General features: G+C 37.2%; 1 protein-coding gene across 7 annotated transcripts in view; it reads right to left on the reverse strand.

Moving 5' to 3' along the window:
• The window catches only part of C2CD6 (C2 calcium dependent domain containing 6), a 160,229-nt gene that overhangs the window by 60,939 nt on the left and 73,172 nt on the right, over positions 1–26,118 (reverse strand). For 6 of the 7 annotated variants that reach the window (XM_042949720.1, XM_042949719.1, XM_042949723.1 and 3 more), the window contains 4 exons: positions 25,727–25,832; positions 23,424–23,490; positions 21,071–21,114; positions 13,608–13,937 (listed from right to left, as the gene is read on the reverse strand). In XM_042949720.1, the coding sequence (XP_042805654.1) occupies positions 13,608–13,937; positions 21,071–21,114; positions 23,424–23,490; positions 25,727–25,832 (547 nt within the window). The remainder of the gene's footprint in view (positions 1–13,607; positions 13,938–21,070; positions 21,115–23,423; positions 23,491–25,726; positions 25,833–26,118) is intronic. The other variant, XM_042949722.1, reaches the window with a different exon arrangement.

Genomic DNA, 26,118 nt, shown 5'->3' on the forward strand with positions numbered 1-26,118 from the left:
TCAGAGAGAGGGAGACAAAGAATCTGAAACAGGCTCCAGGCTCTGAGCTGTCAGCACAGAGCCCAATGTGCGGCTCGAACTCACAGACCACGAGATCATGACCTCAGCCGAAGTCGGCCGCTTTACCGACTGAGCCACCCAGGCGCCCCGGTCATAATTTCTTAATATATTTTTATATTAATCTCATCGCAGATATGATTTGCAAATATTTTCTCCATTTTTTTAGGTTTTTCATATTGTTGAGTATTTCTTTTGCTGTGCAGATTTTTAGTTCTATTTAACCACTTTTTAATTTTTATTTTATTATTTTTAAAGTAGGCTCCACACCCAACATGGGGCTTGAACTCATGACCCTGAGATCAAGAGTTGCATGCTCTACCAACTAACTCAGCCAGAGGACCCTAACCACACTTTTTAAATTTTGTTGCCTTTGCTCTTGATGTCCTATGCAAAAAATAATTGTCAAAAACAAGGAGATTTTTCTCTTAAATTTTCTTCAGGAGTTTTGAGATTTCAAGTCTTACACTTAAGTCTTTAACCCTTTTCAAGTTAATTTTTGTGAGTGGTTTCAGATAGGGGTTTCATTTCATTTTTCTGCATGTGTTTAAGTTTTCATTTATTGAAAAGACTGTCCTTTCCTCACTGAGTATTCTTGGCTGCCTGTCAAATATTAGTTGACTGTATATGTGTTGGTTTATTTCTTGGCTTTCTATATTTTATTCAGTCAGTCTGTGTATGTGTTTTTCATACCACACTGTATTGATTACTATAGTTTGTAATGCAGTTTAAAATCAGGAACTGGTTGGGGGGGGGTCTAGTTTTGTCCTTCCTCAAGATTGCTTTGGGCTCCCCTTTGTGGCTCCATAAACATTTCAGGATTGTTTTTTCTATTTCTCTGAAAAATGCCTTTAGAGGTTTGATAGGTATTGCACTGAATCTATAAATGGTTTTTGTAATAGGGACATTTAAGCAGCATTCCTTTTTCTGATCCATGAACATGGGATTATCTTTCCATTTATTTGTGTCTTCTTCAATTTCTTTCATTAGAGTCCTATGTTTTTCACAGTACAAATCTTTCACCTCCATGGTTAAATTTATTCTTAAGCATTTTATTGTTTTTGATGCTATTGTGAATAGGATTGTTCTCCTTATTTATTTTTCAGGTATTTCATTGTTAGTATACAGACACACAATTAATGTTGTATATTGATTTTACATCCCCCAAATTTACTCAATTCATTAATTCTAACAGGTTTTTCTGTTGCTTCTGTTGTTGTCGATGAGTCTTTAGCATTTTCTACATATGGGATGTTATCATCTGCAAATAAAGACAATTTCACTTCTTTCTGATTTAGATGACTTTTATTCATCTTGAGTAATTAGCTAGGACTTCCAGTTGAGTGGTAGGACTTCTATGTTGAGTAAGAGTGTGAAAATGGGCACCCCTGTCTTATTCTTGATGTTTACAGTAAAAGTTTTCAAACTTTTACCATTGAGGATGATGTGAGCTGTGGGCTTGATATATTTTGGCCTGTATTATGTTGAGGTATGTTTCTTCCATACCCAACTTGCAAAGATATTTTATCATGAAAGAAAGTTATATTTTGTCAAATATTTTTTCTTCATCTATTGAGATGATCATATAATTTTATCTTTAATTCTGTTAATGTGGTGTATCACATTTACTGATTTGCATATATTGAACCTTCCTTCCATCCCAGGGATAGATCTCACATGATCATGGCATACAGTCACTTTAATGTGCTATTGAATTCAGTTTGTTAAGATTTTGTTGAAAAATTTTGAGTCTATAATCATCAGGGATACTGGTCTATAGCTCTCTTTTATTGTAGGGTCTTACCTTACTTTGGTATCAGTGTAATGCTGACCTTGTAAAATGAGTTTGGGAGTTTTTTCCTATTTAATTTTTTGGAAGAGTTTGAGAAAGACTGATATTCATTCTTCTTTAAGTGTTTGTTTCACCAGTAAAACCATCTGGTCCTGGGCTTTTCTTTGTTGGAAGCTTTATTATTTCAATATCCTTACTCATTATTGATCTGTTCAGATTGTCTATTCATGATTTCGGTATAAGTTGTAATTTTTTTAATGTTTACTCATTTTTGAGAGAGAGGGAGACACAGGTTCTGTTTCTAAAATATAATTTATTGTCAAATTGGCTAACATACAGTGTATACAATGTGCTCTTGGTTTTGGGGGTAGATTGCCATGATTCATCGCTTACATACAATACCTAGTTCTCATCCCAACAAGTGCCCTCCTCAATGCTCATCACCCATTTTCCCTTCCCCCTGCCCTCCCCATCAACTCTCAGTTTGTTCTCTGTATTTAAGATTCTCTTATGGTTTGCCTCTCTGCCTCTCTGTTTGTAACTATTTTCCCCCTTCCCTTCCCCCATGGTCTTCTGTTAAGTTTCTCAAGTTCCACATTGAGTGAAAACATAGGATATCTATCTTTCTCTGAGTGACTTATTTCACTTAGCATAATACCCTCCAGTTGCATCCACTTTGCTGCAAATGGCAGGATTTCACTCTTTCTCATTGCCAAGTAGTATTCCATTGTATGTATAAACCACATCTTCTTTATCCTTTCATCAGTTGATGGGCATTTATGGCTCTTTCCATAATTTGGTGATTGTTGAAAGCACTGCTATAAACATTGGGGTACATGTGTCCCTATGAATCAGCACTCTTATATCCTTTGGATAAATTCCTAGTAGTGCTATTGCTGCATCATAGGGTAGTTCTATTTTGAAATTTTTGAGGAACATCCACACTGTTTTCCAGAGTGGCTACACCAGTTTGCATTCCCACCAGTAGTGCAAGAGGGTTCCCGTTTCTCCACATCCTCACCAGCATCTGTAGGTTCCTAAGTTGTTCATTTTAGCCATTCTTACTGGTGTGAGGTGGTATCTCAGTGTGGTTTTGATTTGTGTTTCCCTGATGATGACTGATGTTGAGCATCTTTTCATGTATCTGTTGGCCATCTGCATGTCTTCTTTGGAAAAGTGTCTATTCATGTCTTCTGCCCATGTCTTCACTGGATTATTTGTTTTTTGCATGTTGAGTTTAGTAAATTCTTTAGAGATTTTGGATGCTAACTCTTTATCTGTCATTTTCAAATATCTTTTCCCATTCTGTCGGTTGCCTTTTACTTTTGTTGATTGTTTGCTTTGCAGTGCACAAGCTTTTTATCTTGATGAGGTCCCACGAGTTCATTTTTGCTTTTAATTCCCTTGCCTTTGGAGATGTCTCGAGCAAGAAATTGCTGCAGCTGAGGTCAAAGAGGTTGTTGTCTGCTTTCTCCTCTAGGGTTTTGATGGTTTCCTGTCTCACATTTAGGTCTTTCATCCATTTTGAGTTTACTTTTGTGTATGGTGTAAGAAAGTGGTCTAGTTTCATTCCTGGAATTTTCCAGGAGAGAAAAAAGAAAAAAAAAAAGAATATAAAAGAGTGAAGAAAGCCTATGTGAATTATGGAATATAACCAAGCCAAACAATTTACATATCATTGGAGTCCCAGAAGAACACAGGGAGAAAAGGGCAGAAAATATATTTAAATAAATGATGGACGAGAACTTTCAAATCTGGGAAAAAATTTGGATATGTAAGTTCATGAAGCTTGTAGGTCTCCAAATAAATTCACTGCAAAGATATCTTTTGTAAGACTCATTGTAATAAAGCTGTCCATTATAAAAGACACAGAGAGGATTTTAAAAGCAGAAAGAGAAAAACAATTCCTCACATACAAGAGAACACCTATCAGGCTATCAGTGGGTTCCTCAGCAGGGACCTTGCCAGCCAGGCAAGTGGGAGATGATATATTCAAAGTACCGAAAGAAAAAAGCCTGCCAACCAAGAATATTTTACTCAGCAAACCGTCCTTCAGAAATGAGATACTTTCCCAAACAAACAGAAGCTGAGGAAGTTTATCACCTGCCTTACAAAAAATGTTGAAAGTAATTAAGCTGAAATGAAACGATAATAACATAAAAACATATGAAAATACAAAACACACTGGTAATGGTTAATATACAGTCAACATCAGAATAGTCTAACACCATAATATGATGGTGTATTATCATTTAACTCTAGTATAAAGGTTAAAGGACAAAGTATTAAAAATAACTATAGCTATAATAATTTGTTAACGGATTCATAGAGGTAAATTAGAAGAGGTAAATTGACAAAAAAAAAACCATAAAATGTGGCCAAAGAATCAAACTGAACCACTTTCTTACACCATACACAAAAATAAATTCAAAATGGATCAAAGACCTGTGAGACCTGAAACCATAAAAATCCCAGAAGAGAACACAGGCAGTAATTTCTTTGACATTAGCCATAGCAACTTCTTTCTAGATATGACTCCAGAGGCAAGGGAAACAAATGCCAAAATACACTATTGGGATTACATCAAAATAAAAGCCTTCTGTGCAGTGAAGGAAACAACAACAAAACTAAAAGAATGGGAGGATATATTTATAATGACACAACCGGTAAAGGACTAGTATCCAAAATATATAAAGAACTTATCAAACTCAATACCCCCAAAATAAACAATCCAATTAAAACATTGGCAGAAGACATGAACAAACATTTCTCAAAAAATAAATAAATAAATAAATAACAAGACATACAGATGGACAAGAGACACATGAAAAGGTACTCATCATCACTTATCATTAAGGCAATGCAAATCAAAACAACAATGACATACCACCTCATACCTGTCAGAATGGCTAAAATCAACAACACAAGAAATAGCAGGGGTTGGCGAGGATGTGGAGAAAAAGAAAACTCATGCACTATTGGTAGGTATGCAAACTAGTGCAGTCACTATGGAAAATGGTATGGATGTTCCTCAGGAAGTTATAAATAGAACTACCTTAGGATCCAACAATTGCACTACTATTTACACAAAGAATACAAAAATACTAATTTGAAGGGATACATGCACCCTGATGTTTACAGCAGCATTAGCTACAATAGCCAAATTATGGAAAGAGCCCAAATGTCCACTGACTGATGAATGGGTAAGGTATATATACGTACATACAATGGAATATTATCAGGCATAAAGAAGAATGGAATCTTGCAATTTGCAACAACATGGATGTAGCTGGAGTCAAAATAATACCATAACCTGAAAAAGTATCAACCAATAACCTCCAAAAGTGTCCCAAAGTCCAATGCTAGGAGAAGGTGGGATACTTGCAATGTAAACTCTCTCACCACAATATAAATGGGTCAATATTTGACAGGAATCCAGTTGGGCATGCAATGGTGGCCTATACATCAGAAACTTCACCAAACTTGACTACTTTATGCCCAGCTATGAAGGTGGATGTGTTGCTGTGTTGAGTATAATAATAAATCCAGGCAACAGTGGTGGCAATCTGGGGAGCAGAAGTTCAATCAGCAGCTTGAGTCCAGTCAGTCTCATCAAGAACATGCCCTTACTGTATAAGTTACTCAGATGGTTCTTTTCATAGCAACAATTTGGTTCTACAGAGTTTGCAGCCCCAAAGAGAAGTGCGTTTAACGTGGCAGTCTGTAGTTTTCCAAATGATAATCAGGTAGCTAAGCCATTGGCTATAGCCCAAAAGTAAGCAAAAATCTAACAAAGTTCTCAAGAGGAGTACTGGCCAGAGTTTTCCCAACTGAGTGAAATAACCACATCCATTTTTGCTTCTGAATAGCTGGCCCTTAAACTAAACAGCCATAGTAGCCCATTGAAACCATTAGGTTTCAGCTTAGCTGAACCATCAGTAAATTTTGCCCAAGCATTTAGGGGCAGCTCTGTGAATCCAGGACTTCACTGAGACAGTGGCTTTGCTTCAAGTGGCAAAACAAAGGATAAGTTTTGGGCCCAATTCAGTAGCTGCTACTTTTTCATGCAAAACCAAAACCTGCCAGGACCAGGTGAGATGCACCCCTGAACATACTCCTACCATTTGGCCAGAAAAACCTGCTGGTTTAGGCTCCACTCAAAGCATGTTGAATGCCTAAATGAGGCACATAAAGTCTCTCATGCCCAGAGTTAAAAAATATGCTGGGCTTCCTTTTGGGTGGTAGGTAACTGAAGAGACATCATGTTTTCTTTGACTGCCAAAGGAATTGAGTGTTGTGATTCTGTCCACACAGTCCCAAAAAAATCTTTTTGGGAAGCAGACCCTTGAATTTTTTAGGGTTTATCAGCCACTCCTGATGGTCAGCCAGGGCCAATGAGACTGAGGCTTTTGACTTGTTAATCAACAGAACATCTTTAGAAATTAGAGGGTGGAGGCACTCACTTAAATCCTGGTCCACGCTTGTGGCAAATGACAAGGACTTCTGTACCTGTGGGAGTACCCTGAATGGGAGAATTTCTTCTGATAATTTGTGACTATTTACAGTATAAGCATATAACACATCAATTTAACTAAATGGTTAGTTAGCAGTAGAGCTATAACAGTACAATGAATCAGCAGAGAGGGTCCTACCCATAAGGTCACTTTAAATTTTTTCCCTACTGCAAGTTTTGCTCAAACCCTATCAGTTGATTTCTGATATTTTTTCGCCTCTTGTAACATAGATTCTCTTGCACACTAGGGGCTACAATAGCTCTTTTATAGCCATCAGGAGATTGTTACTTCCAAACTGGGAGCACAGGAAGAGCAAGGGTGTGAGGGAAGCTAACCTCTGGGGGATATCTAGAGCAACTAGAAGGCTTTGTTTTCATTTTGGCCCTTTATCTTAATCTCAAGGTTGGTATACCCCCTGCATTGTGCACCTCCCTGCTTCCAGAGTGTCTGGGCCACAGGAGCTCAGATCCAATCACTGGTAGAAAGTAGCAGGTAAGTAGGTGCCCTGGCTAAGGAAGAAAATCATATAAACTAGGCTTGACCTTCAAGTGTCAGTGGTACAGGAAAGGTGGTGTTGGCAGTGTACAAGATAGTGTACCAAGTGCCATCAGTCTTGTATGGTGGATATAGCTATAATGACGATATCTGGAACAGCTGAAATATGGAAGCAACAACTGGATTCAGTTGATGATAACTTTAAGCCGCCAAATTCGTTAACAAATCCACTGGCCATACACACAGGGTTGTGGTATTGAGTTAATTGCATCTCTTACTTTCCAGGCTGCCTTGAAGTCCTTAATGAAGGCTGTGATTTCCCTTTTCTTTCTAGGATTCTATAGCATTTCTGTTAAGTGCACAGGGAGACAAGTTGGGTGGCAATTTACATGTCCCACCAGCACTTCTCTATAGCTCTTCCAATTCCTATGGAACTTATGGGATGGAGACAAACAAGTACGTAACATAATAATCCATACTACATATTCAGATGTGGAAACAACAACAGTACATTCAATTGACCTAAAGAGACCCATCTAGTTATGTTAGTTCCCTTCCCCATTGTGAACCCTGACCAAACCCCATAAAGTTGAACCCAACTAATTCTTCCTTCCACAGCTCTGGGTAATATAGAGATTTGAACATCCATAACCAAAAAAAGGCATAAAAGATTGGGCCCCTACCCGGTGAAATTCCTCCAGAAAACTTGGATGGCTGCACAGAATCCCCTTTAGGGACAGGAAGACCTTGGCCCCACCTTTAATCATGTTTCTCTTTAAGCCTCTGGGCTCAGCCTAAGAGGGAAGGGAAGTGTCATGGGGTTCAGAAGAAGGCAACTCCATACCATCTAATAAGACGTCACATGTACTGAGGTCTGCCCAACACTGTATAAGGCAACAAGGTCTTCATAGCTGATATTCTCTATTTCACCTTTTGGAATTATTTCACTCAAGAGCTATAGCCACATTGCTTTCTGGATAGGTCCATGTGGTTGCGTCCCCTCAAGTTACTTAAGCTTGCCTTGCATGGTAGTCACCTACTTTGTGGAGCCTACTTCAATCCAAGGCATCTGCTGTCCCATTACCGTGATGACATCTCATAAATTCTTCCCCAGTTTCAACATAAGGGCTAAAGGAGTTTTCCAAGTCGCCAGAGCTGACTTAAATAATTTATATTTCTTTGGGTCAGAAGATCATTTTCATCAGCATTGCATGCACAATTCACGGCAGTAAGTGCCCAAATACTAGTCAATGCCTATTATGGTTTCCCACAAGAGTTTATCTGTCTTAGGATAATCTCCCAAAGAGGGTCCAACCTTCCTGTAGCAGCCAGAACTCATGACAAAAAACTCAAATATCTTACAGTTGTTTTGGAATAGATGGAAGATTATCACTATACATGGCTCCTATCACTATATACTTAGGTATAAGATGGCCCAACCACTGCCATTCTTCCTTTATAGGTATTACACAACCTGCATCCTCATCTCCCAAGAAAATGAGCCAGAGTTCTAATGATACACTTGGTTTCTGCCCATAGCACTCATAAATTTCCTATCATCCTCACTGTAGGTATGCATCTCTGTAACTGCTGTCAAAAAAGATATTCTCCTGCTCACTCAGGACAGATCTTAATACTAAATGGGATGACTGAGGGGGCTCATCAGATTGGCAAGGATGTCTCCCTACCTGGAGGATAATTAGAAACAACCAGGCCAATCACTGTTCAGGCATGTTTTTAAATCTATTTCCCAAAACATAACGTGCAACCATCTCTTCAACAATCCAAAGTACAGGACTATTTATTGCCTGATTAATTATACAATTTGGTCACCACTTTCCACCAATTCCTGTGAGCTTCCCTCAAATCCAATGATCAGACCACAAAGTCCTCAAATCCGTGTCTGTCAGTATCCCATCTTGTCACCAAAGCTGTCAAGAATGTACGCTGCTGGTAAGCTAATTGGTTAGCCTGCCACAGCTTCAGGGAGGCTAACAGAAGAAATAAGTCTCCTGAGTTAGAAATAAAAAATAGCTTATTACTCAGAGCAATCACAGTAGCCAGAGTATAAGCATTTTTGCATCATTTTCTCAAGCCCTGATTCCCAAGGTAATGCAAAGTGGGCCAGATAACAACAGCACATGTGATGGATTATGTTACAGGAAAAGAATCCTATACCTCTCACAAGGACCATGGAGAATGTTTCCCAACAATATGGAAAGATTTGTGAAATGATGACATAAATATTAACTATTAACACTGGATGGTGGAATTATGGGTTCTTTCTTACAATGGGAGGGATTGCTTAAATTTTAATAATAAGTATATATCATTTTCAACTCTGTATTTTAAAAATGCATTATGAACATTTAGGTCAAAATGACCGTTTGAATTTTTACAAAGCTGCTGCAAAATAAGCAAAGAAATGTAAATATAGGACACTGTGTATCAGCTACTTCAATTTTTTTAAAAAATCCAGAGCTAAAAAAAAAAAGAGGAAAATCTATATGTATACTAGAAAACTAGTAGATTACTAGTTAGAGTTAGGGCAGAAATTAGAATTCCTCTAAAATGGTTCAACAAAAGAAGCTTAACATTAATGAAAGGCATATTTATGGATAAGGAACCAATAATAAATGTTGAGAGAAACACTGAAAAGATGTTACCACTCCAGCAAGGGCCCAGTGATAGCTGGAGTCATGGAGGTGGGGCCATTCAGCTGGAGCCACAGATACGAAGGAAAATTCATTGCCAGAACCACAGCAACAAAGCAGGAAAACAGTAGGACAGAAAAACGCAACCCTTCTTTTCCCTATTGCCCTCTAATGTTCTGCCAGTGTCTGTCACTTACTGCACCTAACTAGAAGTCAGCCAGAAAGAGAGTCTGGTAAGGCATTCCATAGCAGTCATCTTCCTGGGGCATAAAACAGAACAAAGAAAGGCAGACCATAGACTGGGGTGGGGACAAGATGGAAAATAATAAGTACAGATACTCTCCACAATCCAAAAATGTTTCTATAAGATCTAGTCAAAATGAAAACAGAAAAGGCTAACCAATCCACCTGTAATTTACCATATTCAAGTAAAAGCTTGATTTGGAAGAAAGTGGACAGAACTTTCTACCCCTCGATGAAGATGCATATTTCTTCAAGCTCATGGTATCTGCAATTAGTCCAGCTGCCCAGCTAAGTTAAGGAATGGTGGCTCAATGAATATAAAAACACTGAAAATTCAGAGATGTTCTCTGGTAGTATTGCTTCTGGTTATATATAATTTTTTTCCTGTTCCTCACAGACAAATAAAAGCCTAATTACTAAAAATATAAAATGACTCCTTTCCCTTTGTCTGGTACCCAAAGATTTAAGTAAACTATCTCTGACAAAATCTACCTCAGATACCACTGGACAAACATATCTTTCAGAGAATAGTATGAGCAAAGAGAAAAATGATTAGAACTTCCAAAATTATGTTTCTAAAGATATATTATGATCAGTTGAAAAAGTCCCCCTACTCCAAAAATCATAGAAACAATTTTTTATCTCTATTTTTATAGTCCCAATTAGTTTCAAGAATTCATAGATGTAATTAGATAAGAAAAACTGATTTCCAGGTGAAAAAAATATTGAATTAAAAAAGAAAGTGGATAGGGGTGCTTGGGTGGCTCAGTCAGTTAACCATCTTAGGTCATGATCTCATTGTTCATAGGTTTGAGCCCCACACTGCGTGTAGAGATTACTAAAATAAATAAAACTAAAAAAAGATATTTTTGAAAAATATTTAAGGTAGTGTTTCACAGACCCATTCATCTACACAAAAATATTCTAAGTATCTTAGGGTGGCCTCTTAGATCTCTCTCCTGGACAAGAGAACTTCTAAGATTCTTAAGGATACTGTACTACAGCACCTTGGCTCTCACTTAAAGGTAAATAGTGGATATTCAGGAGTGTAACAGTTGCCTAAGATAATAATTTGATATACAGGAAGCCTAAAAAATCTTTAAGAATCATAGCATCTGGGACAGAAGCAGAGATAATTTAAATGGAAAGAGGTTTTTGAACCCTCCACTTTCTTCAAAGAAGTCACAGGCTGCAAAGCTACTCAGTTACAAATACAAACTCTTTCTCAGGGAAAAAGAAGCTAAAGCCAAGCCCCAAGGGCAGAGGCAAGAAATTCAAAATTACTATGGCCCACTGACTGGTGTATGCTTCACCTTCCCCTTCTTCCACCTTTGGAATATAAGTGCCTATCCATTTCCCTGTTCTTTACTCACTATGTATGTAGGAGACAGATAATTGGATTCTTTAATTCACAGTCTTAAGACTGAGAGGAGCCATACTCAAGAAACCTCATCTACCTGGATCTGATTTAGATGTTGAAATTCTGTACTTCAAGACTAAGCCTGATGCAGTAATAATAGCATGAGACCAAGGATCTTAGAAGGGAAGTAAGTATAGTTTGCATGTAGGAGGCACATGAATTACTTTGGGGTAGAGATAGTTCATTTGTGGTGGTTAATCTCCAAATATGGCCCCAATGAACACTTTCCAAGATTCATGCCCTTGTGTAGTCCCCTCCCATACTGAAACAGAACTGAGCCTAAGACTCGCTTTAACTGACAGAATTTAGTAGAAATATTCCTGTGCTAGTTCCAAGACTAAGTCTTAAAGGAGACCTGAAGCTTCTGTTTTTGTGTATTAGAAGCCCGAAGCTGCCACATCAGAAATTCAGCTGCCCTGCTAGAAAGACCACATAAAGGGGCTGCATGGAAAGGGAAAGGGATAATCCCTAAGATTACACTGTGGGGGGTGCAGGGTGAGTGTGGAGAATAGATACATCAAACCAGATAGTACATGCATCCCAACTGAGCCCAGATTTACAGCTGTTCCCATCAAAGTGTAAGACATATAAATGAACCTCACGAGTGTTCCAGCCGAATCGAGCTCCTAGATGATTATGGGCCCAGCCAATATTAAGTGGAGAAAAACAACTTCCCAGCTAAAGCACAATCAACCCACAGAATCTTGAGAGATAATAAAATGGTTATTTTAAGCCACTAAGTTTTGGAGTGGTTTGTTATGCAGCAATGAATGAAAGCTGAATATTCTGGAAGTCAGAGTAAATAGAGAAATTAAAAGGCAAACTACAAACTATGAAAAAGTATGTGCCATGATTATATCAATGGTTAATATCCTCATAATGAGAAAGAGCTCACTGTGAAACCTCCACAGGATCACCAAGTAGTCAACAAAATAAAATGGACAAAGGACATGATCTGTCTACTCATTGTAGGGACAAGCAAAATGGCCAGTAAGTATGAAAAAGTTCTTATCATTATTCAAAAGACCATTAATATTCAAATACTACGGGTGAGAATATAGGGAAAGTCTTTCTGGAGAGCAAATTTGTCAACATGCCATTTCTATGAATATAGCAGGGGACAGTCACAGACCCAAATACTTAAGCAAAAGGATGTTAGTTAATTCCAAACTTAATGTCCAACAATACAGAAAATATATAATTGTTTAAAAGAATTACTAAATATCTATATTTGAGGATATTCTGCATCTTACAGATTTTTAAGGAAACTCAGATAACATGTTTATAATGTCGTTTTAAAAAGCACAGATAAAATTATACACACACACATATATAATTTGATCCAAGTTTTTTAAATAAATGAAAAATATAATTTTACATAACCAGGCCAAAAGGAAATAAAACTGTCAAATGTAGCAGTAGGATTGTAACTACTTCTATTTCGTCTTTCATGCTTCTATTTTCTAAATTTTCTCTAACTGTATTACTTCCAAATTCAGTAAAAACAAGAATGTTATTTGAGAATAACTAGCTACTTAAGAATAATTCCCCAACTAGAGATATTTAATAAAGTTATCTTTTGGAATTAGGAAGAGAATTTAGAAATGACCTGATATGATGTACCATTCAACAGATGAGGAAATAAGTCTAGAGATTTTAACTGCCCAAGCTTGTTGAAGTATTTAGAGGCAGAACCTTACTTAGAATCCAGATTTTTACCCACTGATCAGTACACATTTTTCTACTGCTTTATGAGCTACCTATAACAGTGATTCATGTAAGATGTAAAGATCTAAGTAGAATAACTGTAATTTTGAGAAAAGCTTTAACCCTTTGAATTTATATTCAAATCATTCTCATTTTAAACTATAAAATTATTTGCAATAAGGATATATGTTATTTCCTACAAGTTTTATTAAAAACTTCCACTGAAATCACGTCCCAAGATTTTAAATTTCCTTTGTATTTACATTTTGTTATTGTTGTTACACATTCAGATGAATTTTATACCCACCCATGAGACTAGTTTGTACTACAGGTATCTCCAATCACTCTTTTTTTTTTTTTTCAAGGCTTTTTCCTCCTTACTTTATGGATATACGCAGGGTAGGTATGTTTAATATACTTAGACACACCTCCGCTTGGAGGCTTTTGAATGCATTTTCAATTTATTTGTGTTTTTTTAATGAATTATTTTGTTTTTCATAGTCTTATACTTCTGATACGAGGGCAGATACCTTTAGTTCAAGGTCTTCCTCTGGATCTTGGCTTTGAAACCTACCTTTTGATTTCGAATCTGGGGAAACTAACCTTGTGCTCTTCCTTCTAGCTAATCTTATAATGTTGCTTTGCCATCTAATTTCTGCCAGAGATGAATCTAAGTTCCTCTTCTTTATTTTACCTGGATATATATAGCTAGTTTTCAACTTTACCTCTGATGCAGAGGAGTCTGTTTGTGAAAGGCTTTCCACATCTTTCATATGTGGTGGAAATAATATATTTTTCATTTTTCCCTCTGGCACAGCTTCTGACTGGTATTCCTTTAAAAACAATGTTTTGCTCTCTTCCATTACTGTCAGGCTAGGAATAACACGCAATGGAGTTTGCTTTGGTGACTCATCTGTTTTCTTTGTTGACTCATCTGTTTTCTTTGTTGACTCATCACTTTCAGGAGCAACTGCAATAGTATCTGAATTATCTTGATCTGACTGGTTCAAAGTTGGTAGAAGAGTAAGGTCTTTCTTATCATCATTATCCTGCAACTAGAAAATATATCAATAAAGCAAAGCTACCAATAACTAGAAAATATATCAATAAAGCAAAGCTACCAATTAATCATTACTGACTAGAAAAGATTTAAAACTAATAGTACTGGACTTAAAATAATTTATACCCTTATCCTTTATCATAACAAGTTACCACCAATGTTTGTCAATTGTTACATTCCTTATTAAAAGTGTTAAGAAATTCTCTACTTGCCTGAAACCATGGACTATAGAATATTATCCATTAAAATGATCACACAGCTTTATAAATTAGTGGTTCTCATATACTTAGATTTTATAAATCAGCAACATCTCAAAAAAGAAAATTGAGGGGTCTAACATTTTGCTGTTATTATGCTACACCAATATATCAATAAATAAATAAAATTTTACCAGCAAAATAGCACAAAGAACATACCATTAAATCACAACTATATAATAAAATAAAGGAAATTTTAATAGCAAAATAGTACAAAAAGCACTATCAACAAATAAAGGACAACCTGTTAAGCCAAACAAATTTAGCTCTATGAAAAATTCTCTATAGAGACTATTTAGGGAGAAGATGGCAGCATAGGAGGACGCTGGCCTCACCGCGTCCTGCTGATCACTTAGATTCCACCCACATCTGCCTAAATAACCCAGCAAACCACCAGAAGACTAGCAGAACGGACTCTCCACAGCCAAGCATAGACAAGAGGCCCACAGAAGAGGGTAGGAAGGGCAGAGAGGCGGTGCGCACTACATGGACTGGTGGGAGGGAGCCGGGGCAGTGGAGGGGCAGCCCACCTGGCAAGGCAGATCCCCCGAGTCTGGCTTGCAAAAGCCGAGGGGCCGGAGGGAGTGTGTTCTGACAGCCAGCGAGACTTAACATCTGGAATGTTAAAAGTCAACAGCTCTGTTCTGAGAGTGGGAGGGTGAGAGGACACAGGGAGAGAGAGGTGTTGAGCCCTGAAGAGAGAGCTCATTTCTGCAGGGAACAAAGGCGCTGGCCAGTGCCATCTCCCTCTTCCATCCCCCAGCTGAAACCCCAAAGGGAATCAGTTCCCAGCACCAAACATGCTTGCATCGTGCAAACACCCAACACTGTTCTTCTGTGGATCCATCCCTCCAACGGGTCGGCCCCCCTCCCTGTGCTGCAGGGCCCCTCCTGCAGGGGACCACTGACGGCAAAGTGAGCTGAGCCTGCCCCTCCTGCCCCTGTGCACCTTGCGGATCCACCCCAGCTAATATGCCAGTTCCCATCAAAGAAGCGCCACAACCCTAGCAGTGTGAAAGTAGCCCAGACAGGGGCCACACCACTCCACAGTGAGTCCTGCCCCTGGGAGAGGGGAAGAAAAGGTACACACCAGTCTGACTGTGGCCCAAGCGGTGGGCTAGGGACAGACATGGGGTCTGACTGTGGCCCTGCCCACCAACACAAGTTACTCCAGACAGCACAGGGGAAGTGCCCTGCAGTTCCACGCCACCCCAGGAACCATCCAAAATGATGAAACGGAAGAATTCTCCTCAAAAGAAACTCCAGGAAGTAGCGACAGCTAACGAATTGATCAAAAACAATTTAAGCAATATAATGGAACATGAATATTAGTCATAATTAGAATAATAGTCATAAAATTAATAGCTGGGCTTGAAAAAAGTATACAGGACAGCAGAGAATCTATTGCTACAGAGATCAAGGGATTAAGAAATAGTCATGAAGAGCTAAAAATGCTATAAATGAGGTGCAAAATAAAATGGAGGTGACCACAGCTTGGATTAAAGAGGCAGAGGAGAGAATATGTGAATTAGAAGATAAAATTATGGAAAAAGAGGAAGCTGAGAAAAAAAGAGACAAAAAAAATCCAGGACTATGAGGGGAGAATTAGAGAACTAAGTGATGCAATCAAATGCAACAATATCCATATAATAGGAATTCCATTAGAGGAAAAGAGAGAGAAAGGGGCTGAAGGTGTACTTGAACAAATCATAGCTGAGAACTTTCCTGATCTGGGGAAGGAAAAAGGCATTGAAATCCAAGAGGCACAGAGAACTCTCTTCAGACGTAACTTGAGTCGATCTTCTGCACAACATATCATAGTGAAACTGGCAAAATACAAGGATGAAGAGAAAATTCTGAAAGCAGCTAGGGATAAACATGACCTAACATATAAAGGGAGACCGATAAGACTAGCGACAGACATATCCACTGAAACTTGGAAGGCCAGAAAGGAATGGCAGGAAATCTTCAATGTGATGAACAGAAAAAAATATGCAGCCAAGAATCCTTTATCCAGCAAGTCTGTCATTCAGAATAGAAGGAGAGATAAAGGTCTTCCCAAACAAACAAACACTGAAGGAATTTATCACCACTAAACCAGCCCTACAAGAGTCCTAAGGGGGATTCTGTGAGTGAAATGTTGCAAGGACCACAAAGTACCAGAGACACCACTACAAGCATGAAACCTACAGACATCACGATGACTCTAAACCCATATCTTTCTATAATAACACTGAATGCAAATGGACTAAATGTGCCAACCAAAAGACATAGGGCATCAGAAGGGATAAAAAAACAAGACCCATCTATTTGCTGTCTACAAGAGACTCATTTTAGACCTGAGAACACCTTCAGATTGAAAGTGAGGGGATGGAGAACTATTTATCATGCTACTGGAAGTCAAAAGGAAGCTGGAGTAGCCATACTTATATCAGACAAGCTAGACTTTAAATTAAAGGCTGTAACAAGAGATGAAGAAGGGCATTATATAATAATTACAAGGTCTATCCATCAGGAAGAGCTAACAATTATAAATGTCTATGTGCCGAATACAGGAGCCCCAAAATATATAAAATAATTACTCACAAACATAAGCAACCTTATTGATAAGAATGTGGTAACTGCAGGGGACTTTAATACTCCACTTACAGTAATGGATAGTTCATCTAGACACAGGATCAATAAAGAAACAAGGGCCCTGAATGATACATTGGGACAGATGGACTTGACAGATATATTTAGAACTCTGCATCCCAAAGCAACAGAATATACTTTCTTCTCGAATGCACATGGAACATTCTCCAAAATAGATCACATACTGGGTCACAAAACAGCCCTTCATAAGTATACAAGAATTGAGATCATACCATGCACACTTTCAGACCACAATGCTATGAAGCTTGAAATCAACAGGAAAAAGTCTGGAAAACCTCCAAAAGCATGGAGGTTAAAGAAGACCTTACTAAGGAATGAATGGGTCAATCAGCCAATTAGAGAATAAATTAAAAAATACATGGAAACAAACGAAAATGGAAATACAACAATCCAAACACTTTGGGATGCAGCGAAAGCAGTCCTGAGAGGAAAATACATTGCAATCTAGGCCTATCTCAAGAAACAAGAAAAATCCCAAATACAAAATCTAACAGCACACCTAAAGGAAATAGAAGCAGAACAGCAAAGGGAGCCCAAACCCAGCAGAAGAAGACAAATAATAAAGACCAGAGCAGAAATAAACAATATAGAATCTAAAAAAACTGTAGAGCAGATCAATGAAACCAAGAGTTGATTTTTTGAAAAAATAAACAAAATTGATAAATCTCTAGCCAGGCTTCTCAAAAAGAAAAGGGAGATGACCCAAATGGATAAAATCATGAATGAAAATGGAATTATTACAACCAATCCCTCAGAAGTACAAGCAATTATCAGGGAATACTATGAAAAATTACATGCCAACAAACTGGACAACCTGGAAAAAATGGACCAATTCCTAGGCACACACGCACTTCCAAAACTCAAACAGGAAGAAATAGAAAATTTGAACAGACCCATAGCCAGTGATGAAATGGAATCAGTTATGAAAAATCTCCCAACAAATAAGAATCCAGGACCAGATGGCTTCCCAGGGGAATTCTGTATTAAAACAGAGATAATACTTATCCTTCTCAAGCTGTTCCAAAGAAACAGAAAGGGAAGGAAAACTTCCAGACTCATTCTATGCAGCCAGCATTACTTTGATTCCTAAACCAGACAGAGACCCAGCAAAAAGAGAGAACTACAGGCCAATATACCTGATAACTATGGATGCAAAAATTCTCAACAAGATACTAGCAAATCGAATTCAACAGCATATAAAAAGAATTATTCACCATGATCAAGTGGGATTCATTCATGGGCTGCAGGACTGGTTCAACATTCATAAATCAATCAATGTGATACATCACATTAATAAAAGAAAAGAACCATATGATCCTGTCAATTGATGCAGAAAAAGTATTTGACGAAATTCAGCATCCTTTCTTAATAAAAACCCTCAAGAAAGTCGGGATGGAAGGAACATACTTAAACATCATAAAAGCCATTTATGAAAAGCCCATAGCTAATATCATCCTCAATGAGGAAAAACTCAGAGCTTTCACCCTGAGATCAGGAACATGACAGGGATGTCCACTTTCACTGCTGTTGTTTAACACAGTGTTGGACGTTCTAGCATCAGCCATCAGACAACAAAAGGAAATCAAAGGCATCAAAATTGGCAAAGATGAAGTTAAGCTTTCACTTTTTGCAGATGACATGATATTATACATGGAAAACCCAACAGACTCCACCAAAAGTCTGCTAGAACTGATACATGAATTCAGCAAAGTTGCAGGATACAAAATCAATGTACAGAAATCAGTTGAATTCTTATACACTAATAATGAAGCAACAGAAAGACAAATAAACTGATCCCATTCACAATTGCACCAAGAAGCATAAAATACCTAGGGATAAACCTAACCAAAGATATAAAAGATCTGTATGCTGAAAACTATAGAAAGCTTATGAAGGAAATTGAAGAAGATATAAAGAAATGAAAAAACATTCCGTGCTCATGGGTTGGAAGAATAAATATTGTTAAAATGTCACTACTACCCAAAGCTATCTACACATTCAGTGCAATCCCAAACAAAATTGCACCAACATTCATCTCAAAGCTAGAACAAGCAATCCTAAAATTTGTATGGAACCACAAAAGACCCTGAATAGCCAAAGTAATTTTGAAGAAGAAGACCAAAGCAGGAGGCATCACAATCCCAGACTTTAGCCTCCACTACAAAGCTGTAATCATCAAGACAGCATGGTATTGGCACAAAAACAGACACATAGACCAATGGAATAGAATAGAAACCCCAGAACTAGACCCACAAATGTATGGCTAACTCATCTTTGACAAAGCAGGAAAAAATATCCAATGGAAAAAAGACAGTCTCTTTAACAAATGGTGCTGGGAGAACTGGACAGCAACATGCAGAAGGATGAAACTAGACCACTTTCTTACACCATTCACAAAAATAAACTCAAAATGGATAAAGGACCTGAATGTGAGACAGGAAACCATCAAAACCCTAGAGGAGAAAGCAGGAAAAGACCTCTCTGACCTCAGCTGCAGCTATTTCTTACTTGACACATCCCCAAAGACAAGGGAATTAAAAGCAAAAATGAACTACTGGGACCTCATGAAGATAAAAAGCTTCTGCACAGCAAAGGAAACAATCAACAAAACTAAAAGGCAACCAACGGAATGGGAAAAGATATTTGCAAATGACTTATCGGACAAAGGGCTAGTATCCAAAATCTATAAAGAGCTCATCAAACTCCACACCCGAAAAACAATCCAGTGAAGAAATGGGCAGAAAACATGAATAGACACTTCTCTGAAGAAGACATCCAGATGGCCAACAGGCACATGAAAAGATGCTCAACATCCCTCCTCATCAGGGAAATACAAATCAAGACCACACTCAGATATCACCTCACGCCAGTCAGAGTGGCCAAAATGAACAAATCAGGAGACTATAGATGCTGGTGAGGATGTGGAGAAATGGGAACCCTCTTGCACCATTGGTGGGAATGCAAACTGGTGCAGCCACTCTGAAAACAGTGTGGAGGTTCCTCAAAAAATTAAAAATAGACCTACCCTATGACCCAGCAATAGCACTGTTAGGAATTTACCCAAGGGATACAGTAGTACTGATGCATAGGGGCACTTGTACCCCAATGTTTACAGCAGCACTCTCAACAATAGCCAAATGATGGAAAGAGCCTAAATGTCCATCAACTGATGAATGGATAAAGAAATTGTGGTTTATATACACAATGGAATACTACATGGCAATGAGAAAGAACGAAATATGGCCCTTTGTAGCAACATGGATGGAAATGGAGAGTGTGATGCTAAGTGAAATAAGCCATACAGAGAAATACAGATACTATATGTTTTCACTCTTATGTCGATCCTGAGAAACTTAACAGAAGACCATGGGGGAGGGGAAGGAAAAAAAAAAGGGAGGGAGGGAGCCAAAACATAAGAGACTCTTAAAAACTGAGAACCGAGGGTTGATGGGGGGTGGGAGGGAGGGGAGGGTGGGTGATGGGTATTGAGGAGGGCACCTGTTGGGATGAGCACTGGGTGTTGCATGCAAACCAATTTGACAATAAATTTCATATTTAAAAAAAAAAAAGAAAGATAAATTCTCTATGTTGTCTTTTTTCCCCTCTGTCTCCTTGGACTGGGGAAACCAGTACATGTTGACTCTTCAATTGATATTTAGAAGACATTTACCCCACAATGAAAAATATTAAATCCTATTTGTCAAGTAGTATAGAAAAATCTTTTATTCTTTGTTGGTTTACACACGGATCCATTGCTTTATGGAATGAATTCCTATGTAAAATTAGCTAAAATGCAAATAATATTACGTGAACTCTATTTTTTTCTTTATATTTTAAACATAGATTATAAACCCATAGAGAAAGTAATGAATGTGGTTAGGTCTGTGGCATCAATTTCTAAGATCAATGTGCAGAACTAACTTTATGCTTTTATTAATTGCTGCCTCCTTTCTCTTCGTCAACATTTTTTGTCCCCATCTTCATATGTATTTTTAAATATTACCATTTTATGCTGTAATTTCCCTTTGAAGAGTGTAAATTAACTCAACTAAATAATGTAATTATACAGATACTACCATAACAGAAATAACCATAAAAACCTGAATAACTTCTTGGGTGCTTTTTTCCCCCCATCCACAAATATTTTTTTTATTTATAAATGTTTCATCCCTTTAAAAACAGTGACTATTAGAAGTTCTCTTCCAAGTTCCCTTACCTCACTTGGAGCAGTTTCAGCTCCTTTCTTTATACAGGGGACATCTGTAAATAAGTGAATTGTAATATTTTATTATTATATTATAAAATAAACATTTTTATATATGTACACTAATAAGATACTATTAGGATCTTTCTCACCAAGAACAAAGAGCAATTTAAATCAAAGCAGCTATTCACACATAAATACTATTTAGTAAAAACAGGCTGATGACTCTCTGGGCAGATGGGGGAATGGTAAATGAAAAAGTGAGGACTTAAAATGAAAACATGCATAAAGTGGTAAGATTTCAGATTCATCAATGTAAGACATAAAAACAGGTAAACAGTATATTTTGCTACAAGTCAAGAGGAAATAAAATAAATCCCGTATGGTCAGTGATAGAGCTGGGACTGAAAAAAAGATACTGGAATAAAGTTTTATGTATCCAGAGAAATTAGGACCATTCAAAAGAGGCTGACTGAAGCATTTATAAAAATTTTTCTAGAAATATAGAGTCTATATTTATCAAGTAGAAAAGAAAACCTAAAAGGAAGAAAGAAGGAATAAAAAATTGAGATAGGTATGTATTAAGTCTAGTATAAAACAAAATTTATTATGGTCACTATTAGCTGTGGGGTCAGCTTACCCATTTTTCTGAGCTTTGGTTTTCCCATATGTAAAACAGGATAATGATGGCTTATCTTATAGGTATGACACAAGTATATGTAAGATGTGAGCAGCAATATGGTTAAATGCTTGAGCTCTTGATATACTTTTTAAAGTTTTTATTTACTTATTTTTTTTTTTTTTTTAATTTTTTTTTATTTTTGGGACAGAGAGAGACAGAGCATGAACGGGGGAGGGGCAGAGAGAGAGGGAGACACAGAATCGGAAACAGGCTCCAGGCTCCGAGCCATCAGCCCCGAGCCTGACGCGGGGCTCGAACTCACGGACCGCGAGATCGTGACCTGGCTGAAGTCGGACGCTTAACCGACTGCGCCACCCAGGCGCCCCTTATTTACTTATTTTGAGAGAGAGAGACAGACAGAGAGAGAGAATAGGGGAGGGGCAGAGAGAAAGAGGATTTCAAAGAAGCTCCACACTGTCAGTGCAGAGCCCAATGCAGGGCTGGAATGACAAACCATGAGATCATGACCTGAGACAAAATCAAGAGTCAACACTTAACCGACTGAGCCACCCAGGCACCCCAAATGTTTGAGCTCTTGGGTCAAACAGACGAGGTTCAAATTCAACCCCAATCAGTTAATGGCTGTGTAACTTTTGACTGGTTACTTAATCTGTTTGATCCTCAGCTTTCTCATGTGTAAAATCTGGATAAATAATAATAGCACCCTCAACTGACTGATGTGAGGATTGAGTTATATAATCCAGGTAAAGGCTAAAGGCCTGCAACACAGTGATGAATAAATGTTAGCTGAAGCTATAAGAAGATATAGGAATACCAGAAGAAAACAAGTCACCAGACTTGAAATAAACTCTTCAGCTAAGGAAAAAAAAAAAAAAAAAAACTCTTTGGATGAGAAAAAAATAATAATAAGTAAAAATAAAAATAAACTCTCTGGGGAAAAAAAAGTTGGCAACCACCAGTGAGTAAGAGAGGTAAACCTCCAATCTTCAACACTGATAGGGAAGAGGGAAACTGATTCTCTTACTCGTGAAACGAGCATTTCAGGTGAAGAGTAGGCTAAAGATTCAGTAGCTCTGCTAGTCTGGTTGATCCTCAGAGGTTAGGAAAAGAACATATCAAAAGCTAAGGTGGCCAGGAGGTAGAAGCAGGGAAGTAGAGAAGTAATTTGTGGCACAAGTCTTGCAACAATAAATCATTATTCTACACCGGCAGAATCCAAGATTTTATAGATATACTATTATGCATATATTTTAACTTACTTTCTAAATGTATCTTTTAACAGAGAGATTTTTTTAAAGACTACCATAACAATCTCTTCCATTATCTTATTGATAATTTGTGGTAAGTTCTAAAATTTAATGCTAATTTAATTTCCTGCCCTCCGCTGTCTTCCTTCCTCTTACACACACACACACACCTCTACAGCTAACGTTTAAGAATATACCTTTTTCATAGATCATAGTTAAGATTTAACTATTTTCTTGTCCTTACAAGGAATACAGGAGCATTTAAAAAAAATAACTCTTAATTGGGTCTAAGCCTTTTCTTTAAGGTGTTACAAAATAAATACCTAATAGTAAAACTATAATGAGATGCATATTTATTTCCAAGAAAAAAATGAAATCCACCTAAAGCAAATTATTAATTTTCTTTTTGTGATACAACCACCTTCTTTTTAATTATCTTAATAATAAATAAATAATGTGAATTAAGTTTCTGAACCTGATACTACAGTATCTTCAGACTTCTTTTCAAATTGGCTTTCAAGTACCTCATTGGTATCACTTCCCTAGAAACAAGAAAAAAAAAGATATTGGAGAAATGTTGACAGAGCTAATCTGCCTTTATAACTTCTTTTATTACCTTCTTTAAAATTTACAGAAGAATATGGGTTTATGAGAAAAGCAATCCAAACAACACTATCTTCAAGAGTATACTCTAGCTAGGAGTTAATGTTCCAAGGAGAGGATATCCAAGAATTGATAGGGTATTTGAGTGACAAATGTAGGAGAGAAAAAGATTATGAGATAAATGACATAATATTGTAACTTCAAGTGACATAAGAGAATACACCCAGAAAACAGATTACTTTTTTATTGGAAAACATTATGGCCTATAAGTTGCAAAGAGGAATTATAAGGTAGCGTGATCCCTGACTGTTATAAAATATTGATGTTTTAATAAGAACACAAAGTTCATAGTTCCTTTAATGAAGAGCCCCCCAAATTTTCCATAAAATACTAATTCTGTATGAGGAAGTGCTAATCAATTTACCCTAAAGCAGTATCACTATGCCCAATTATAATGAGGCACTGAAAATCATTAATATATCTGTATGTTATGACTACCACTTCAAGGCTGGGATCTTAGTCAACGTTTTATGAATTTACTGAAACCTCTTTGAATCTCTATTGCCACAGGTCAAAATATATAGGTTTCTAAAAATTTTTTTGATGTTTATTTATTTTGAGACACAGAGACAGAGAGTGAGCAAGGGAGGGACAGGAGAGAAGGAGACACAGAATGTGAAGCAGGCTCCAGGCTCTGAGCTGTCAGTACAGAGCCCGACTCGGGGCTCGAACCCATCAACAGTGAGATCATGACCTGAGCCAAAGTCAGACGCTTACCTGACTGAGTCACCCAGGTGCCCTGGTTAGATTATATTTCTAAATATTAAACCTCACTTATATATGTGACAAAGGTCTAGTATTCAAAATATATAAAGAACTCTTACAACTGAACAATAAAAATAAAAATAACCTAGGGATGCGTGGGTGACTCAGTTAAGCGTCTGACTTCAGGTCATGATCTCGCAGTTGGTGAGTTCAAGCCCCGTGTCAGGCTCTGTGCTGACAGCTCAGAGCCTGGAGCTTGCTTCACATTCTGTGTGTGTGTGTATGTCTCTCTCTCTGCCCCTCCCTCCACTCACGCTTGCTTGCTCTCTCTCTCTCTCTCTCAAAAATAAACATTAAAAAATTAAAAAATAAAAATAACCCAATTTTTTAAAATCAACAAAGGATTTGAACAAACATTTATCAAAGAAGATATACAAATGGCCAGTAAACACATGAAAAGATGTTCACATCAATGGTTATCAGAGAAAGGCAAATCAAAACCACTACCGAAGAGTTACCACTTCAAACCACTAGGATGGCTATAATTAAAACAACAACAACAGAAAAGTAAAATAACAAGTGTTGGAGAATATATGGAACCTTCGTACATTGTTGGTTGGATGTAAAATTGTGCAGCTGATATGGAAAACAGTTTGACAGTTCCTGAAAAAGTTAAAGAGGGAATTACTGTATGATCTAACAATTCCACTCCTAGGTATATACCCAAGAAAATCACAAACATATGCCCACATAAAAATCTGCATATGAATGGTCACAGGAGCATAACTGATGACAGCTAAAAAGTCAAAACAACCCAAATGTCCATCAACTGATGAGGATAAACAAAATGTGGTACATATCCATATAGTGGAATATTATTTGGCAGTAAAAAGAAACAAAGTATTGCTACATGCTACAATGGGATGAATCCTGAAAACACTATGCTAAATTAAAGAAGCAAGTCACAAAGAACTATATATTCATTGGTTCCACTCAAATGAAATGTTTAGGATCAGCAAATCTACGAAAACAGGAAGGATATTCGTTATTGTCTAGGGCTAGAGGGGTGTGAGAGGTTTGGTTAGGGGGTTTCTTCGGGGGGTAATAATGTTTGAAAATTGATTATAGCAATGGACATACAATTCTGTGAATATACTAAAGGTCACTGAATTCTATACTTTAAGCAGGTGAATTATATCTTAACAAAGCTGTTAAAAAACCAAATCTTACAAATTATTAGTTAACATTTATTGAATGACACATTAGGAAAATAGGAAAGTACATGAATCATGAATAGCATTTTATATATCAAAAACTAAGCAATATCTTATTATCACTTTTAATTATCATAATCTTTTTTAAATAAATAGTATTAGAAGTTAGATATGGAGAATGTATTACGTTAATTACCTTACATTCTTTATTGGCCAATTTTGGGGTAAGAACTCTTTCTAAATAGCTAGCTTTTTCTATCCATGTACTCAGATTCCTATATTCTTTTTTCATTTTTTCCAGCCTAAAGAAAGAAATCAGGTATACATTTAAAAAATAAGTGACAGAAGAACATATATGGCATGATTCACAGAAGAATACATTCAGTATGATACACTTATAAAATGTTCTGAGAGGCAAACCAGCAGTATATTAAGAATATGAAAGAAAGGAATGATTATAATAAAAATGAGAGCAGTAGCTACCTGAGGAGGGTTGAGGAGAGGATTGAATCTCATAACGGCACACAAAACACATTTTTGATAGTGATGATTTAAGTTTTTATTCAAATTCCAGTTAGTTAATATACA

This window comes from Panthera leo, chromosome C1, assembly GCF_018350215.1.
Source record: "Panthera leo isolate Ple1 chromosome C1, P.leo_Ple1_pat1.1, whole genome shotgun sequence".
Classification (NCBI taxonomy): domain Eukaryota; kingdom Metazoa; phylum Chordata; class Mammalia; order Carnivora; family Felidae; genus Panthera; species Panthera leo.